Below are 18,449 nucleotides of genomic sequence, written 5' to 3'. Positions count from 1 at the left end.
TGATTTTAAAAAATTCTTCTAACTTTTCTAATAATTGAATGATAAAAATTTTTAAGTGTCAAAAAAAATTAATAGTGCATTCTAAAACCACTATCAAACTGATTCTTCCTCTTACAGCTCAAATTGAAAGTTGTGTACTTCAATTTTCCCAGTGTAGACTAAAATCCCCAAATAGGACCAATACCACAAGTGGTTATTGCAAAATTAGGGTTCTAACCAACTCATTTAGGGATTGAGACCTTTCAATTTTCATTTCTTTTTTGTTTTCAATTTTTGGTTTTATCCTAGCATAATATCAGTGCATTTTTCTAGTATTTTATAGATATATCATTAATCCTACAATGCCGGTTAGACAGGGAGTGTCAATATAATTTCCAAAAACTGGTCAAATGATTTCAATTGAAGTAAATTAGGCATATCATTTGATTATCACATGCCATATCCAAAATATAATTTGGCCATCTTGACAGCAAATGCTCTAATCCTTAAAAAGTCTGGAAAATCTCACCACTAAATCATTTTCTGCCAAACCAAACAAAATCCAGTGTCACACTATTTCTGGAAAACAAAGAACACAAAGTATGCCTTCAAAGGCTCAAAAAGATTTGTGGCTTATCAAAAGCCATAATCTATGATGTGGTTCAGAGCTCTGTCAATATGTTACCAGATCACAAGTTCTTAAAAGCAGACTCATGGGCTGCTTTCCGAGGGGTCAGTTTTGCTAACAAAGCCTTGTTATGACAGTGTTCCGCGTCGACAAAGTAGAAATTTCCATTGGCCTTGAATGTCACAAAAGGCCTATTGGTCTCTGGTGGGCGGATATCAGCAAACTTTAGAGTCTTTGGAAGGTATGTTGCCAGCCATGACATCATCTCCACTTCAAATGTGTCTGAACCTGGCTGCCATCTGAGCTTGTGAACGTACGGGCTTACGAACCAGTGAAGGGCAGCAGTGGTAGAAGCACTGAGGAATATCACAGAAGATGCAACCGCACCCTTGAGGATCACATTCATTTCAGGGGATGTCATGAAAGTGATAACAGGCCCTAGAGATACTGAGAGGCAGCAGGTGGAAAGAGAGAGAAGCTTCACTTTCTTTACTGTAGATGAGATAGGCCCATGGTAAACAATCCCAGAATCTTTTTCATCTTCCTCCATTTCTCCCCCTCTTCGTGGTCCAATGCTAATCTTGCTATCATCTTCTGCGGTTCTGGCTTTAGATGCCCATCTTCTCTGGGAAGCAGCAAGCTGGATGGCAGAATTAATGTTTGGTTTGGCACTTGGGGCGTGTGGCCATATTCCGAACCTATGAGGATGATAACCTGTGCAGCAATAATAACAACAGCAATGATCACAACAAGAGAATCATTATCATTGATTATCAACATCCAAAGAAGAGATGCAACAAAAGGTTTGTTGAAGCATCCAAAAAAACTCTGGAATCAGGTAAGATTTAGATAGAGACAATTATGGTGCAAACCAAAAAATTATTGTATCCTAGCCATTTTATATCACCAAGGTTACTCTTGACAAGAGAAAAATTAATAAGGATTTAAACTCAATGTGGAAACAGGAATCTCAGCATATAAGAAGATTTAGAATGTCAAGCAATTAGAAAAGCTATAATTTAATGTTAGCCAGGTGTGTGGTTCAGGGAGGAGCAATATGACTAAACATAAATAGGGACTCTCTGTTTTGTTATAAAGGAGACATAGTGGCATCAGGACACTATTTCAACGGCAAAACATTTTTTGTTTGGTCCTATTACAAAAAGAAAGAAACATCTTGATTGACCAATTCAGCATGCACCACAAACCATAAGAAGTATTGTATCCTAGGCATGGTCTCCAGCTCAGGGCCCAACTGATAAATGGGTTGGCAGGACCAACAAGAAGTAATTGGAAGAACACACCTTGCACACACATTAGACACATGCCCAACATGCCCCAGCCATGCCATTAATTTAAAATCATTATTTTCTCTTTTCTATGTGCTTCCCACAGTCACATTTCATCACCACGGCCTGGCATGGCAGAGAGAAGAGGAGGTTGAGAGCGCAAACTGCTCATTGCATAACCCTGGTAGGTTTTGCCACTAAGAGCCCTCATTGCGTCATCTCATTCAAGGGATAAGGTTCAAAGTTCTCAACTACCATTAGGCCCAAGTCGATCATTCACATAGAAATCCACTCCCTCAAGTTTACATGGGATATTCATGACAAGGAAGTGGCCCAGAATCATCAAACTTAGCTTTGTGAGATACACATGACAAGGAAGTGGCTCAGAATCATCAAACCTAGCTTCTACACCCATGCCACTCTTCACCATCCATTGAGGCAGGGGGAACCAATTCCTGGAAGGAGATACATATTTTGGCTTGCACAAAGTATTTGCAGCAAACAGTTTGACCTGTGTTAAATCCCTCTTAGTTACCAACAACCATTGGTCATTATGGAAAATGCAATCGTGATTAAGGATAGACCACATCCAGTTCCAAGCTTGTTTAGATTAGGAAAACTCAAAACAGATAATGAAAACAGGGTATTGCCTCTGGACTGGTTAAAAGCCTGCAGTTGTGTACAGATAGCTACAGTTGAGGAGAGAATGCATCATACGAAAAGCCTAAAAAAAGGTGCAGAAAATTGAAAATATGTGAAAAGCATGTCGTCTGAAATTCCACTAGAGACATGCATAGACCTATTTGAGTTTCACAGTCATATTGTCACTTTTTTCATTCTTTTTCATAATTTTTTTGACGGTTAAACCTTTTTTTCCTTGCATATGTGGTATCGAACTTGGAACCTCCTTATCCCCACCACTCCAACCACTTCCTAACTGAACTAAGCCTCAGGAGTCATTCTCGTTCTTTTTCCTCATGGAATGGATCACTTCTAGAATAATGATAGTATAGTCAGTATCTTTTCTACAAAAAGAGCTAGATGGAAAAAAAAGGCGATTCATGGAGTCAGTAGAGGTCTGACTTTTGACCATATTACATAGGCTAACAGGCCAGTATTGACCAAAGGACTCTCAATTAACACACATGCCCGCAGCATAAATACACACATTGCTTAAATGCCTCTTATGTGCCTTCACAGTTTAGACCTCTAAATACAGGTGGTTCCCTGCTCCCAGCCCCAAACTTATTTTGAACAACTCCTATTTGATGCTGTTAAGATATAAACACACTCAATCATTAATGTTGGTAGCGATGAAGGCTTGTAGTGTAAGAACCCAGTTTCTCATACAAGATTGTAAGAATGTGGTGGCAAACAAGCACACTTACAGATGTTACTTCTAGATCTGGATCGGAAATATGTAACATAGGAACCTTCTGCAACTTAGGAAATCAGAGTGACAGATATGTGTCAGACGGGAAAGAGTTGATATGTCAAGCCAAATAATACTCACTGTTTGTGTACAGACCAAAACATTGTAGAAAAGAAGAAAAATGACCAACCCAAAATTCATATGTTACCTGTAGCACTAGAAAATGTAGTATTGCATAAAAACAACACATATGCCAAAACAAGAATCATGAAAAATACCAACTCTCAATGCACGGTATAGAGATGGATCTTTTAATACTGATTCTTTAAGTGCAAAGCATGAGAAGTTTGTTGGGGAAAAGTTTTGACTCTTGATCAGCTACAAAAAAGGGGATGGGCATTGGTTAATAGATTCTATTTATGTAAAGTGAAAGAGGAGTTGACAGACTGCATTCTCCTTCACTATCCCTTGGCAAAGGTTCTTTGGCAGTTGTTCCTTGGATTTTGTTGGCCTTCGTGAGAGAGACTCTATTATGGTGGCATGGCTCCTTCATCGGTAAGAAGTGCAAGAAAATATGGAAAGTTGTTCCTTTATGCATTTTTTGAACTATCCAAATTCTGAAGAACGTTTTCTTTAGTAATCTGTTTTTGTGAGCAAAGATGTATACGGGTGTTGGCACTTTGACTGTAATTGATTTTGTTGATTGGTTAGTTTGGTATCGGAGAGAGCTGTTTTTCCTTGGATTTTTTGTTGTTTTCTTGTGACTCTTTGTTTCCTTCTTGTGTACCTTGTCACGCTCTTTCTTTGAAGCGTGTTTACAATATCTCATCATCACATATCAAAAAAAAAAAAAAAAAAATTAAGCACATTTGTCCATTCATTTTCCAACACAATTACCTGTTCCAAGAAAGTAGTAAATTTTCACAAGATTGTTGAAACTTTGCTTTGACTCTAAGCCATTTCAAACATTCCATTACTTAAAAATTTTGGCCAAGTTCGACTTCTTCTACACTCATTTTTCTACTATCATGGAACAACTTTGAATGAATTCCAAACGAACTGGATACTATTTAGGCCATACACACAGCTAAATAGAGGACAGGACCAATATTTACAATCTTTGAACCATGCACATGTCTCTGATCCAAAAGACTGCACAAGATTCAAAATTTGGTTCCTTTTTTTTTTTCAAGGTAAATTTTGTCCCCATTGAGACTTGAACCTGTAACCTTCCCATCCCTTGAGCACTTGAGTGGGATTTAAAAAACTGCCCTAAACCATCAAGCATGTCCAGATTCTTCAAAATTCATATTAGGAAAAATAAAACCCATTAGCCTGAAACAAGCCCTATTCAAACACCAGATTTTCCACTGTTACCCAGACAATGGTGCTTAACCCTTCACTGTGCCTATACAAAGCCCGCATTCAAAAGCTCCCGACCTTGACATTCCTAACAAAAGATAAATATTTTCAACATATTTCCGGGTCTATAAATCCCAACCCTGATTGGGCTCCATAGTCATTCACTACCTAATTGACAAACCCCAGAAACAAGAATTTCCCATGTCCCCAAATCTATAACCGTTTCAAACGCTGGCGTTCCACAATCTTATAATACGCTCATGAATATTTGGATTAATCACACTCGATCTGAACAAATACAACGATCCCAACAAAACTAATTCGTCATACAACATCGCTATTTCACCTCAACAAGTAGCAGGAGAGACCCCATCACATGGTAGTTCTTGGGGGTTTGGTCGTTCAAAAAATAAAGCAATGAAACAAAGGAAAAGAAACGGAAGAGTTGAATTGGAGCGGTGAGGGTGTGTGTTCAGAATGAAAATGACAATTTAGATAGAAAAAGAAAAGAGAAATAGAGAGAGGGAAAAACCAGAGAGGGCGTTTGTGGAAGAGATGCGCCTGGACTGTGATCGAAGCAAGTGAAGAAGAGCTACTCTCCCCATTTTAATCCTGAACTGAAAGCCAAACACACGAGGGTTTTGGAGGCTGTGTCGTCTTGGGTCTTAAAGGCTACGGGTTTTTAGCTATACCCATTTCCCCCATCTCGAGCATGCCCCAGTTGCATTTTCACAAATTTGAATATATTTATAAATTAATTTTAATTTAAAAATATATAATATTGAGTATTCTAAAAAAGGTTTTGATGGTATTTTCACTCATGTTTATATTTAGAATTTGATTAAGAATCATTATTTCCAACTACAATGAGTGATGAAACTATTTTATCTTCATCTATTCAAATCTTATATGGTTGTGCAAAGTTCATATAAATACGCTTGTTGAATTCTAGGCTCGATTATAACATGAATGAGGTGGATAAGATACTTGGTTTTATCTATATATAACACTTGGACCTCGTTTGACAATAATTTTAGAAAGTGTTTTTAATTTTTTTAATACTTAAAAATTTTTATCATTCAAGTATTAAATAGATTAAAAACGTTTTTTAAAATCACTATCAAACGCACTTTTAATTTCTAGGATATGGATGTCATAGACACAAAACTTACCCTTTAACCTTTTTAGGTTGTGTGGTGAATAGAAGTCCTATAAGATAATTTTTTCGAACACTCAAGAATGTACTATAAGTATATTTTTAAGAAAAAAAAAACACTAACTTGTATTCCCTTTTGTGTAATTACAAAAAATGGTCAAGACCTACTTTGAAGCAAAACTTCCACAATCTTTTTTGATAAATTCATACCAAAAAAACTTGGCAAGTCATATTATTCATAAACATAGAGAGAGCACTACCTAATTTTAAGAATCAACTTACTAATCTCATTCACATCTAGATAGTGGATCCTCTCAAGGCTTCAACCATCATCACATGTTTATCATTCGTCATAGTTGTGTTATGGAAATATAGAGAACTAAAGGATATAAATAAGGATAAATTAAGGAGCTAATGATGGATACAATTAAGGAGCAATTGGATGGTGGAGCCAATAATGCTAACAAGTTGTTACACTTGTTTCTACTCATGCCACCTCTACCAAGCTTAACAACTCACTCTTTTTTTATGTCACCTTCACATGTCTAATTGCAGTAGCTCATGCCACTTGTTCCCTCACCAAGTTTTGCTTGGCTTGTGTCATGACCCTCCATACATCTCACGTCACATATCTTACAACACCTCATATTAGGTGTCATCCTTTTGTTGTGCTAGCAATAGGGGGCGGAGTCACCTTGTGCCCGGGAGGGGCAAATGCCTCCCCTAAAATTTTGGGGAAAAAAAATGTATAGAAGGGATTTAATCCCTTAACATAAGATTTTGAGCAAAAATGAAAAGCTATTATTAGGCTATATAAGCATTTGGACATTGTTCTACCCTTGAAATAAATTTTATATCTTGGCCCCCTAAACTGGCTCTACCATTGGCTAGCAACCCTTGTTTAGTAGGCTTACACTCATAAGTTCAAGGTGTTAACAATATGCTAGTCATAGTTATTTGTCTGGATTTTGGATCCTGATTGGCTCAAAATGTGGTAAAACGGGCTGCTAACCTGGATTAGACCAGGCTAGTTGAGCCAAACCAACTTGACTCTTGACTCAAGCCTCAAATTGGGCATACCCACCTCTGTCTTAGCCTTGGTAAGACTTAACTGTCAAAATATAAATTTTGTGTGGGTAAATTCCATCAGCTATGTCCTTGTGTAGCTTGGTTTGACTCAAGCTACCATCTAACTTTATGGATACTGGTGGTTGAAATACGACAAAAGTAGCTCTATCTGTTACATCTAGAAGTTTATTTAAGTTATATCCGATTTTTGAATAGCACTGAAAAATGACTAATATAAGATTTCTTTTCCGTGCCATTTACGTCCCAATCTTCAGGGATGGATTATTTTATTGGGTTGGTAGTGGAGCCAAGACAAGCGCATACACATCTTCTAGAAACTAGAAAGCATAGATGGACTGGTTTTCTTGCTAAACGTTCCTTTCCTGGGCGCCTTCACTTCTCGTCCACCTCGGACAAGGTCCATCCTTCTAGCAACATTCACCTGTCCCACCACATCCACCCTCACCCCCTTCTAGATCAACCCTCTCTTCCGAGTTCCACCGTCTGCTCTGCTGTCTTCATTTTTCATTTTTATATTTCTTATCCCACCCTAATTTCCTCTAGAACAACTCATTACTCAAGTCCGAAAGAAATGTCCTCTCACTTTCTCTCTTTCTCTCTCTATATCTATCTTCCTTATATAAACCCTTGTGTCCTTCAACTACCCATCATCCACATTCTCATCAAGCCTTTTTTTTTCTCACAAGAAAAAAGGAAATATTCACTCCAAACCAAAACCGATGGAAGACACCACCCTTCTGCAAGACTTTGAAGATTCTGAAGACGCACTCTCATTTTGCGACCTCCCAATTGACACCCTCCAATCTCATGATTCTCATCATCATCCAGACCCTTCTCCAGATGACCACTTCTTCGAGTTCCTCTCTGAGCCTATCATCATCTCCGGGAGAACCCTTCCTCCCACCAACCATCCAAGTGTGGACTTGGCCACCTGGAGATCGGAGTCCTTCAGCGCAGCCACCCCCTCCCGATCCCGCACTTCCGTCGTTCGTTCGGAGTCGCTTCGGTTGTCGGTGCCAAAGGGTTCATCCCAGAACCAGCCCGGATTTTCTGGTATGAGAGTGACGCCGGCGGCGAGGTCGAAGAAGCACGCCTTCATGTTTGGATTGCCCAAGTTCCCACTAGAGATGGAACTGAGTGACATGAGGAGGAGGCAGAGTCGCCGTGCTCCAGCGCCGATAATCCCTGTGGCGGAGGCCAGGGAGGCGGCTGCCGGAGGAAAAAGTGCAGGAAAAGGACAGTGGGGTCTGCTTCGGTCATTGAGATGCAGGACCAATCTGCTGAGCGCGTTCGGCAGGGCAGGGTTTAGCTGCGTTTCGCCGGTCCTGTGAGACCGGGTCTCACCCCCCATTATTATTATTATTATTAATTTAATTGCCATTGTCATAATTTTTTTATTCATTATTACTGTAAATATGAAAATATTCTTCACAAATTCCAAGTACGAGTATATGACCATTTTCTAATTCAAAAAAACTTACCTGCTCAACTCTTACCACCCAAACACTTCCAATCAAATTGGATCCAAACAATTACATCTTTTGGAAAAATTAGTTGTTACACGCAATTATTGCTCATAGGTTTGAAGATTACATCCATGTAACTCTTTACCAAATTTCCTCTTCTTCTCCTTTTTGGGTTTCTTCCAAAACTCTTACCACATCAAGTTTGCTTGATTTCAACTTAAAAGTCAAATGTTGGGCTATATAAACTAGGGTTAATTTCGTTATTTTCCTTTAAGGTCTAGGGTAAATATACCTACTTTGAGGGAAAAAAAAAAGAGAGAGAAAATATAAAAATAAAAAAAGATTTTAAGAGCCTAAATTACTTTCAAATTCATTTCATTTATTTTTTTTTATACAAATTAAATAATTTAAAAAATAGATAATTGTGTTTTGGACCTGATTGTGCTCAAAAATTAAGTTTTAGTCTATATAAGTTCATCATTTAAATCAAGACATAAAAAAAGTTTGAAAATTAAAAAGAATAATATGAATTTTTTATCTTTTCAGAAATGACATTTGTTTAATACGAAAAAAAAAAATTAATTTAAATTTTATTCATTTTGTAAATCTCAATAAAATTTAATATAATTTAGTGATTTAGAAAAAAATACACCATTTTCCAAAAAAAAAAAAAATAAATCATTATTATTATTATTTAAAAATCAAACATCTTGAAAAATATATATTTTTAAAATTGTGTATAAAAAAATAATTAAAAATATGTTAATTTTTTTTTATAAAAAATAATATGTTTTTAGAATATATTTTTAAAAAAAATTAGTCTTCTAAAAATAATAAATTTTCAAAATAATTATTAAAAAAAGATTTAAAATAAAAAAGATTGTGAAATATTGTAATAGAAAATAATTTTGAAAGATATATTAATCTCTTCATATTTTATATCATCCTTTATTTTTGGACTTAATTAGATCAAAAACACAATTATCCCTTTTAAAAACATATAAATTTTGTATTACTTTTAATTATATTTAACTTTCAACATAAAACCGCATGTAAATAAATAATCTTCCTTTTTAACATGTTTTTTCTTCCCTCAACTAAACATAGCCCTAGCAAACCAATGAAGGGGGTAGATATATTTAGATCAAACCTCACTTCCACGTTGTATTCGTGGGTTCCCAACCGAAACCGCTCCACTTTCAAGGTTGCAGGAATATTCAAGATGATGAGCTGATGATCTAAAACTCACATATAACCAAACCAATCACATAATAGGCCAAGGCTATAATTAGTAAGCTCAGAAACAAATCCTGAGCGCTTAAAAAGTTAAACAAGTATAACAGTTGATCCAACACATTGAAAATGAAAAACACACATGGAAAGCACGCTAGACTCCATAATAGCCCTGCCATCGCCGGTCAAGCACCCAGCTCTGGGAACAGCCACACGATGAAGGTGACCACGTAAACCTATAACCAACAAAAACACCAACTCTGCATCCCATACAAATACATACGAGAAACCAGTCTTTATTATCATTATACTTGTACTCTTCAATTTCAATTGAAGATATGCATAACTGTGCGGTTCACTTCTTCTTGGCAGCAGACTTTGTGACCTTGGCTCCCGAAGGATCCTTCTTTTCCACGTTTTTGATGACTCCTACAGCCACTGTCTGACGCATGTCCCTCACAGCGAATCGCCCTAGAGGGGGATACTCAGAGAAGGTCTCAACCACCATGGGCTTGGTGGGAATCATCTTAACCAAACCTGCATCACCATTCTTCAAGAACTTGGGCTCCTTCTCAAGTTCCTTACCAGACCGTCTGTCAATCTTGGTCATGATCTCAGCAAACTTGACAGCAATATGGGATGTGTGGCAATCCAGAACAGGGGCATAGCCATTGCCAATCTGGCCAGGGTGGTTCATGATAATAACCTGGGATATGAAGTTTGCTGCCTCCTTGGCAGGATCATCCTTGGAGTTTGATGCAACAAAGCCACGCTTGAGATCCTTGACAGCCACATTCTTCACATTGAACCCAACATTGTCACCGGGGAGAGCCTCCACGAGAGACTCATGGTGCATCTCCACTGACTTTACTTCAGTGGTCAGTCCAGTGGGACCAAAAGTCACAACCATACCAGGCTTGAGGATACCAGTCTCAACCCGTCCCACTGGGACAGTGCCAATGCCACCAATCTTGTAGACATCCTGAAGTGGGAGTCGGAGGGGCTTGTCTGAGGGCCTCTTTGGCTCTTGAACCATGTCAAGGGCCTCAAGAAGGGTGGGGCCCTTGTACCAGTCAAGGTTGGTTGACCTCTCTATCATGTTGTCTCCTTCGAAACCAGAGATGGGAACAAAAGGAATCTTGTCGGGGTTGTAGCCAACCTTCTTCAAGTAGGAAGAGACTTCCTTAACAATTTCATCATATCTCGCCTTTGAGTACTTAGGGGTTGTAGCATCCATCTGTTAAAAGGACAGCAGTTGAAAAACAAATACAATCAAGAGATGGTCTACATAATCATGAAGTACATTACACAAATGTGCATTTGCCACATTACCTTGTTGCAGCAGCAGATCATCTGCCTGACACCAAGGGTGAAAGCAAGGAGAGCATGCTCACGAGTCTGCCCATCCTTGGAAATGCCAGCTTCAAAGCCTCCAGTAGTAGAGTCGATGATAAGGACAGCACAGTCAGCTTGGGAGGTTCCAGTAATCATATTCTTGATGAAGTCACGATGTCCAGGAGCATCAATGACTGTGCAGTAGTATTTGGTGGTCTCAAACTTCCACAATGCAATGTCAATAGTGATACCACGCTCCCGCTCAGCCTTGAGCTTGTCAAGCACCCAGGCATACTTGAATGACCGCTTATTCATCTCAGCAGCCTCCTTCTCAAACCGCTCAATGACACGCTTGTCAATTCCTCCAAGCTTGTAGATCAGATGGCCAGTTGTGGTTGACTTACCAGAATCAACATGGCCAATGACCACAATGTTAATGTGGACCTTCTCCTTACCCATTATGAATTCTTTGCTAGGAACTGTTTAAAAAACAATGCCAAAACACAAAAATGAGAAAACCCAAAATTCTTTAAGCAAAGTTCCCCATCTTTAAGGGAACTAACACAAAAGAAATAAAGAAAGAAACTTGCAGAACTTCATCTCAACATTTAAACCAAAATCAGTGCTTCAATAGAAGTTCCAAACATGCAACAGTTCTCAAAAATTAAGAATTTAGATCACATTGTTTCATTCTAATATAAGATAAAGGAAGAAAAGGAAACAAAAAGAACATCCAAATCAAAATCCTTTAGTCAAACCTCTGTCATATGGGAAAAACTAAAACCCATCCCTTAACTGAGCTTAATTTAAATACATATCTTGAACCTGATTAAGATATAGTTTTCCAGAACAAAAATTTGCCTAAGGAAAAAAAACAACTTATCTTTTATGTAAGGAGCATAACACTACAAACAAAACCAAACCATAGATTAAAAAATAAAAAAATAAAAAAATAAAAAAAATTGTCGATTATTAAAATACAAGGTCAAGCAGAGAATATGTCAGGACTAAAGCCAATGCTTCTGCTTTACAAAAAAAAAAAAAGCACTGTAATGCAACAATTGGAGAAGTCAAAGAAAAAGATGTCAATACAGAGTAATAATACCAACAACCCATAACCAAAAGAAGGAAAAGGGCTGCATTCCTTCATCAACATACTCATATCAAGGCTCAAACATTTTGGAGATTAAAGGAAAGATTAAAAAATCAATAGGACGAATATTAAAGGAATGATTGTACATTTTGGAGATTTCCAATTTCTGTTTAGATTAGAAGAGGTGAAGGAAGCAAAGAAAAGATGTATCGAAATTCTTTTTTTTATTCAGAAAAATATTTTTTTATATAGAAAAAACATGATTATGAAATAACATATCAGATTAGATCAAATATCTTCGAGAATCCAAAACAAACAAAAAAAACCCACAAACTGAACTTAAAAAAATTGTAATTTGAGTAACAAAATCCCCAATACTTGTCTTAAATCATAGAAGATACTAAATCGTCGCTCAACCCCAATCAGATACACCAATAAATAGAAACATATATCAATAACAAAGTCACAAGAAAATCAATAGAAAAACAAAAAACAATGAACGATTCCCAGATCTTAAACAAAAGAATAAAAAAATCCCTCTAAATCACTGAGAGAAGCGAAAGAGAGAGACCTGACCTTGAAAGCAAGAGACTGCGCAGAGAGAACAACGGAGTTGCTAGAACCCTAGTCGCACCTGAGGAAATTCTCTACTGGGAACTTTATATAGAACAGACTCTGCTTTTCCTATTTGACTAAAAACACCCTTTTTCATATTTAGAATTACCTCACTGTCCTTCTCCTGCTCATCAACTTCCACTCGCTTAAATGCGAGTTGTCACAGACTCACAATAATACCTGCACTTATTTGATTGATGACTCCCACGCGCTGAGAAGGAGCGTCAGATGTGGGCTTTAGTATGCTTTTTGATGCCGAGGATTGGACGAATACGCAGAGGATATTGCGGGAACAAAGTGTTTTTCAGTTTTAAAAAGGAAATGGAAACGCAATCCTAGTGCCTGAAACGACGTCGTTTTGGTGGCTGCCTTCAGTGGTACGGTATCTACTTTCTTGTTGGGCACGTTCTGGCCCATATCCACCAGGTGAGTGGTGACGAAAGTTTCAGAATGGGCCCTGGGAATAGGCGTCTGGGCCTCTTTCAAAGCTCGCCCAAAGAGTAAGAAGTTTGGGAACAGTCCCAACCCATTTGCCAATGGTGTCTCTTTGGTGGCTAAATGAAAACATTAAAAAAAATAATAATAATTTTCCTATTTTGATTTGGTAAAAAAATTATAAATTCAATTTATATAATATTAATAAAATTTAATTCAAGTGCTATTAAAAATAAAAATAATATTTAATCATAAAAATTTAATAATATAAGGTAAATTTTTATTTTTTATATTTGCATAAAAAATTAATTTTTAAAATAAAAAATAACAATCATAATGAAAAAAAAATTATATAAAGTAAAGAGAGTACGGAAAAAAAATAATACAAACTCAAGATTTTTATAGTGATTGAACACAATAAGACCTACATTCACTCTTTTCGGTTCTAATTAAACGAGAGTTTCACTAATTAGACTATCAATATAAGCCTTTAAGCTTTACACTTGGATTCACAAGCTCTAATGGGCACTTAGGCTATATTTGGTTCCGAAAAGTTTTAAAGAAAGAAAAAAGAAATATTAAGGAAAATTGTTTTTTCATGTTTGGTTTTACTATGAAAAGTGTAAAAGAAAGTCAAATATAATTAAAATTATTTAAATATATATATTTAAATTATTTAATTATTATATAGAATAATTTAATAAGTGAAAAAAAAAGTTTAAAATAGTATATAAAAATAATTTATTAATTTTAAATCTTTTTTTTTCTCTTTCATTTTTCTTTCCTTTTACTATTTCCTCTCTACTTTTATTCTCTTTCATTTTCCTTCAAACTTTCCAAGAAACAAACATAGCCTTACAATTTACCTTAAGAAATATTGCAGTGTTGAACTCCCTAAGTGATACCCTACAATTAACAACCCTAAAGCTATGTTTGGTTCATCATATTTTAGGATATATCCTATTGAAATTTATATCCTTTATATAAATTGCGCCTTGATCGTTCAAACCCAACCAGTTCCTCCCTACCTCAACCGAGGTTGTAAAGTGCATAAAAGACCTTAATTTGAGGTTTGAAACATTTGATAACTTGTATTCAACTTTACAAACCCTTTAAAAAGAAGTTTAAGAAATATTAGGTTTAGGGTTTTAATCAAAAACATGAAATCATCTTATTTATAAAAGAATAAAATTGATTTAGACGTTTGGATGATTTTAGGTGCTTAAATAAAAAATAAAATATATGATACTATTACTTCAACAACCTTACAAAGATGTGGTAATAGAGAAATGGTCTTAATTAATGTTCTTTTTGAGGTCTCTTTTTCTTAATTTTTCTTTGGCTTAATTTGTCTTTATAATTGTTACTTTGAAAACTTTTTTTGCCTAAATACATTTAAGATAAATCATTATTTTAAACCTTATTTTATTATTATTATTATTATTAAAATTAATATTAACTAAACTTTGGTTTCATTTGATATAATAGGTATATTTTAAAACATCATATCTCGATGGATAAGATATGTATATCATTGAATATTATTTCGGAATAAAATATCATTGGATATTATATGCAATGAAATACATCATGAGATATTATATCCGATAGATATGTTATGGCATGATTATGTTTGATTTACAAAATAAATAACAACATTTGATATTTGTTTTAAATAAAAATTATATTGTATCTAGATATTTGATATTTAAAAGATATGAAATTTCTCACATATTTAATATTATTTGAAAATTGTTCTATAATTTACAATTTAGTAAATAATTTTTATTTCCTTGTTAATGGTATTCAAAATTAAAATATTTAAAATTGGAAAAAATGAGTTTTGATTCACTAATATGAAAATATATGAAAAAAAAGAACACAAAATTTTTAAATTAGTATTATCTTTATCTATTTAAAAATAATTTGAAATATATGCATTTTTTAATGAGTCATCCAATTATTCCTCAATAGACTCCTCAACGTAATTTTATATATATATATAGATATATATATTATTTTATTTATAATTTTTTCCATCCAAAATCAAGCACCTCATAGGAAAATAGAGACTTTTCTTTTTCTCCATAAACAAACATCCCATAGAGGAAATTTGAAGAGTGGATATTAAAAGTAGTGAAACCTTAATGGACTATAGATAAGTTTAATTTTTGCTGGGAATAAGGTTTATGGTTTTTTCCACAGCCTCTTTAGAATTTTTTTCATTTAGGCGACGACTTAACTCATTTCTCCAATGGATTGTTTGTTGATAGAGAGAAGGAAAAAAAAACTACTTTAAAGGGGTGTTTGTTTCTAGATGAAAAAAACTCTAATAATAATAATAATAATAATAATAATAAATATCAACGTAGAAAAATCTAGTTGTCATTGATATTGATGATATGACAAGTCAAAAGGGTATTTTGGGGAATAATTGAATGACTCATTAAAAAGTGCATGTATTTCAAATTATTTTTAAATAGATGAAAATAATATTTATTTAAAAATTTTGAGGTTTTTTTTCATATACATTTTCATATTAGTGAACCAAAACCCACTTTTCACTTTAAAATTTATAAATAAAAATATTATATTGTATTATTAAAAATATAAAAACAATTTATATATATATATGTTAAATGTTATATTAGATACTAGATTACTATTATTTTATTATATACTTTATAAATACGTTTTTAGTTTTTATAAAACTATAAATTTATTTTATTCAATCAAAATTTTATGTTTCATAAATAAAAATATAAAAAATTGAAAATAAAAGTAAATTGGTTAGAATAATAAATTTATGATTCATGGGATATATAGAACTCGTGTTTCAATTTATGAATATCACATCTTATGTAATGGATATAAAAAGGTAGACCGGATAATATGTTTCATCTATAATACAATTTCATATTTGATACGATAAATAAAAGGATAACTTATTTTATCTTATTGCGGAACAAATATGTCAAATATAGGATATGCTATGTTGTCTCATTTTTAATCTTCTCTCGTATTATATACCACCAATCAAATATAGATTTTGTGTTTTCAAGTAAATAACAAACACGACTTCTTTGCTAATGGAAAATTTCTAAATGTTAGCAATGTTTCTTTTGAAACAATTTTTTTTTTTAAATCCTTTTGTAACTCAAAATACATATTTGACATACTTTCAATAGAAAAAAGTTTTTTGAGAATTTGTTTTCTAGATGAGTTATTTTGAGAATAAATATAAGATGTTTTTGGTTGGCTTTTACAAAATATTTTGAGATATAATTGAACCTAAAAAAAATACTTTGTAAATATTTAGTTGGAATAGTGTGTGGGAGTCAATGAAAATGGTGAGGCATGATGGGTGACGGAGTCACCAAATGACTTGAGGGGGGTAAACCTGTAACTTTTTTATTTGGGGAGGCAAAAATTGACCAAAAAACATTTATAGTCTAATAGTAATAAATAAATTTATCTTTTTTCTATGAAAAAGGGTTTAAATCCCCTTAAATGTCCACTTTGGATATGCACTGGATCTGTCCCTAATCATGATTTTATTACGTGTCAAAGAGTTGAGCAAAGACATAATTGAAACTAACAAAAAATACTTCGTAAATATTTAGTTGGAATAGTGTGTGGGAGTTAATAGAAAATGGTGAGTCATGATCGGTGACAGAGTCAGTAAATGACTTGAGGGGGTAAACATGTAACTTTTTATTTGGGGAGGCAAAAATTGACCAAAAATCATTTATAGTCTAATAGTAATAAATAAATTTCTCTTTTATCTATGAAAAAGGGTTTAAATCCCCTTAAATGTCCACTTTGGATATGTATTGGATCCACCCTGATCATGATTTTATTACTTGTCAAAATGGTTGAGCAAAGGCATAATTGAAACTAAAAAAAAAATACTTTGTAAATGTTTAATTGGAATAGTGTGTAGGAGTCAATAGAAAACGGTGAGTCATGATCGGTGATGGAATCAGCAAATGACTTGAGGGGGGTAAACATGTAACTATTTATTTTGGGAGGCAAAAATTGACCAAAAATCATTTATAGTCTAATAATAATAAATAAATTTCTCTTTTATCTATGAAAAAGGGTTTAAATCCCCTTAAATGTCCACTTTGGATATGTATTGGATCCGCCCTGATCATGATTTTATTACTTGTCAAAATGGTTGAGCAAAAGCATAATTGAAACTAAAAAAAAAAAAATACTTTGTAAATGTTAAATTGGAATAGTATGTGGGAGTCAATAGAAAATGGTGAGTCATGATCGATGACGGAATCAGCAAATGACTTGAGAGGGGGGGTGGGGGTAAACATGTAACTTTTTATTTGGAGAGACAAAAATTGACCAAAAAACATTTATAATCTATTAGTAATAAATAAATTTCTCTTTTATCTATTAAAAAAGGTTTAAATCCCCTTAAATGTCTACTCTGGATACGCATTGAATCTATCCCTTATCATGATTTTATCACGTGTCAAAAGAGTTGAGCAAAGACATGAGGTTTAAGATTCGAATTTGTGGGTCTTCTTGTCAAAGTAAGCTACTTCTCTATGTTCCACACGCATGAAAACAAAGACATTTTTAAGGAAAAAATGCAATCATCTTGGACTAACACGTACAACTTTTGACTGAATAAGTTGTAGCCTCAAACCAAAACTCAAAAACCAGAGACTAGGGAAGATTTAACAAAGACCTTTCATTTTCTAGAACCACTTCCATATCCATCATCACAATCCTACCATTTAGAAATAGAGCCATAACATAAAATCTTTGATATACTATTTAACTGAATTCTCCAATAAAGAAACAAAATTATTTAATTAATTTTTTTTCATTTTTTTCTTATGTTAAAGAATATTAAATCCAAAACCTTTAAATTCAAGTTTTTAAAAAAATTAGTAATTCAATATGTTATTAAAGCGTGATTGAAGTCATGGTTTAAGTCATCTATTTTTTTTATTTTTTTTTCACAATTCTTTGATATCTCTTCCACGCGGAATTTTTGGTTGATTTTTTGGTTTTGACCTTTTTTTTCTTTTTTTTTTAGCAAGTTTCAAACCATGTGGGTAAAGTGATCATAAATTCATAATAATATTCCACAAAAGGACTGGGGAAGTGTGACCTCTGACCCCACACCCACTTCTAGAAGTAAATGAATCAACATAATTGAGAGCACATTTGGGGATTGGAACCCTGGGAACTTGCAATCCAAGAAATATTTTACAAGTATTAAAAAAAAAATATGGCTCAACAAAATTCTTACCAATTTTTTATTTTCTTATAGTAATGGTATTTGAATGGGTTTTTCCTATTAATTAGGGGGTTAATTGGTGTTGGTGTTGGTGAATTGTGTTTGTTTCGTGTTAAAATCTAAGTATTCTA

At 34.1% G+C, this 18,449-nt stretch overlaps 3 protein-coding genes across 4 annotated transcripts; 1 reads left to right on the top strand and 2 right to left on the bottom strand.

Annotated features, from left to right (window-relative positions):
* Positions 1–485: 485 nt before the first annotated feature.
* On the bottom strand, positions 486–5,375 carry LOC100266780 (uncharacterized). The gene is made up of 2 exons (XM_002276994.5): positions 5,163–5,375; positions 486–1,321 (listed from the first exon to the last, which is right to left on the bottom strand). The coding sequence occupies exons 1-2, from the start codon at positions 5,233–5,235 to the stop codon at positions 669–671; spliced, it is 726 nt and encodes a 241-aa protein (XP_002277030.1). The 5' UTR covers positions 5,236–5,375; the 3' UTR covers positions 486–668.
* Positions 5,376–7,594: 2,219 nt separating this feature from the next.
* Positions 7,595–8,206, top strand: LOC104881153 (uncharacterized). The gene has a single exon (XM_010660345.1). The coding sequence runs from the start codon at positions 7,595–7,597 to the stop codon at positions 8,204–8,206; it is 612 nt and encodes a 203-aa protein (XP_010658647.1).
* A 1,387-nt stretch (positions 8,207–9,593) lies between these two features.
* LOC100261589 (elongation factor 1-alpha-like) lies at positions 9,594–12,902 on the bottom strand. 2 transcript variants are annotated; one of them, XM_010660128.3, is made up of 3 exons: positions 12,579–12,902; positions 10,907–11,388; positions 9,594–10,811 (listed from the first exon to the last, which is right to left on the bottom strand). In XM_010660128.3, exons 2-3 carry the CDS (start codon positions 11,366–11,368, stop codon positions 9,930–9,932), a joined length of 1,344 nt encoding a protein of 447 aa, XP_010658430.1. In that variant the 5' UTR covers positions 11,369–11,388; positions 12,579–12,902; the 3' UTR covers positions 9,594–9,929. The 2 variants fall into 2 exon arrangements, with proteins under 2 accessions (XP_010658430.1, XP_002277159.1); XM_002277123.5 differs by having other exon boundaries at positions 12,574–12,685.
* Positions 12,903–18,449: the final 5,547 nt, after the last annotated feature.

This window comes from Vitis vinifera, chromosome 13, assembly GCF_030704535.1.
Source record: "Vitis vinifera cultivar Pinot Noir 40024 chromosome 13, ASM3070453v1".
In the NCBI taxonomy this organism is placed as follows: Eukaryota; Viridiplantae; Streptophyta; class Magnoliopsida; order Vitales; family Vitaceae; genus Vitis; species Vitis vinifera.
The sequence above is the reverse complement of the archived record's forward strand: the minus strand, read 5'-3'. Positions and strand labels throughout refer to the sequence as shown.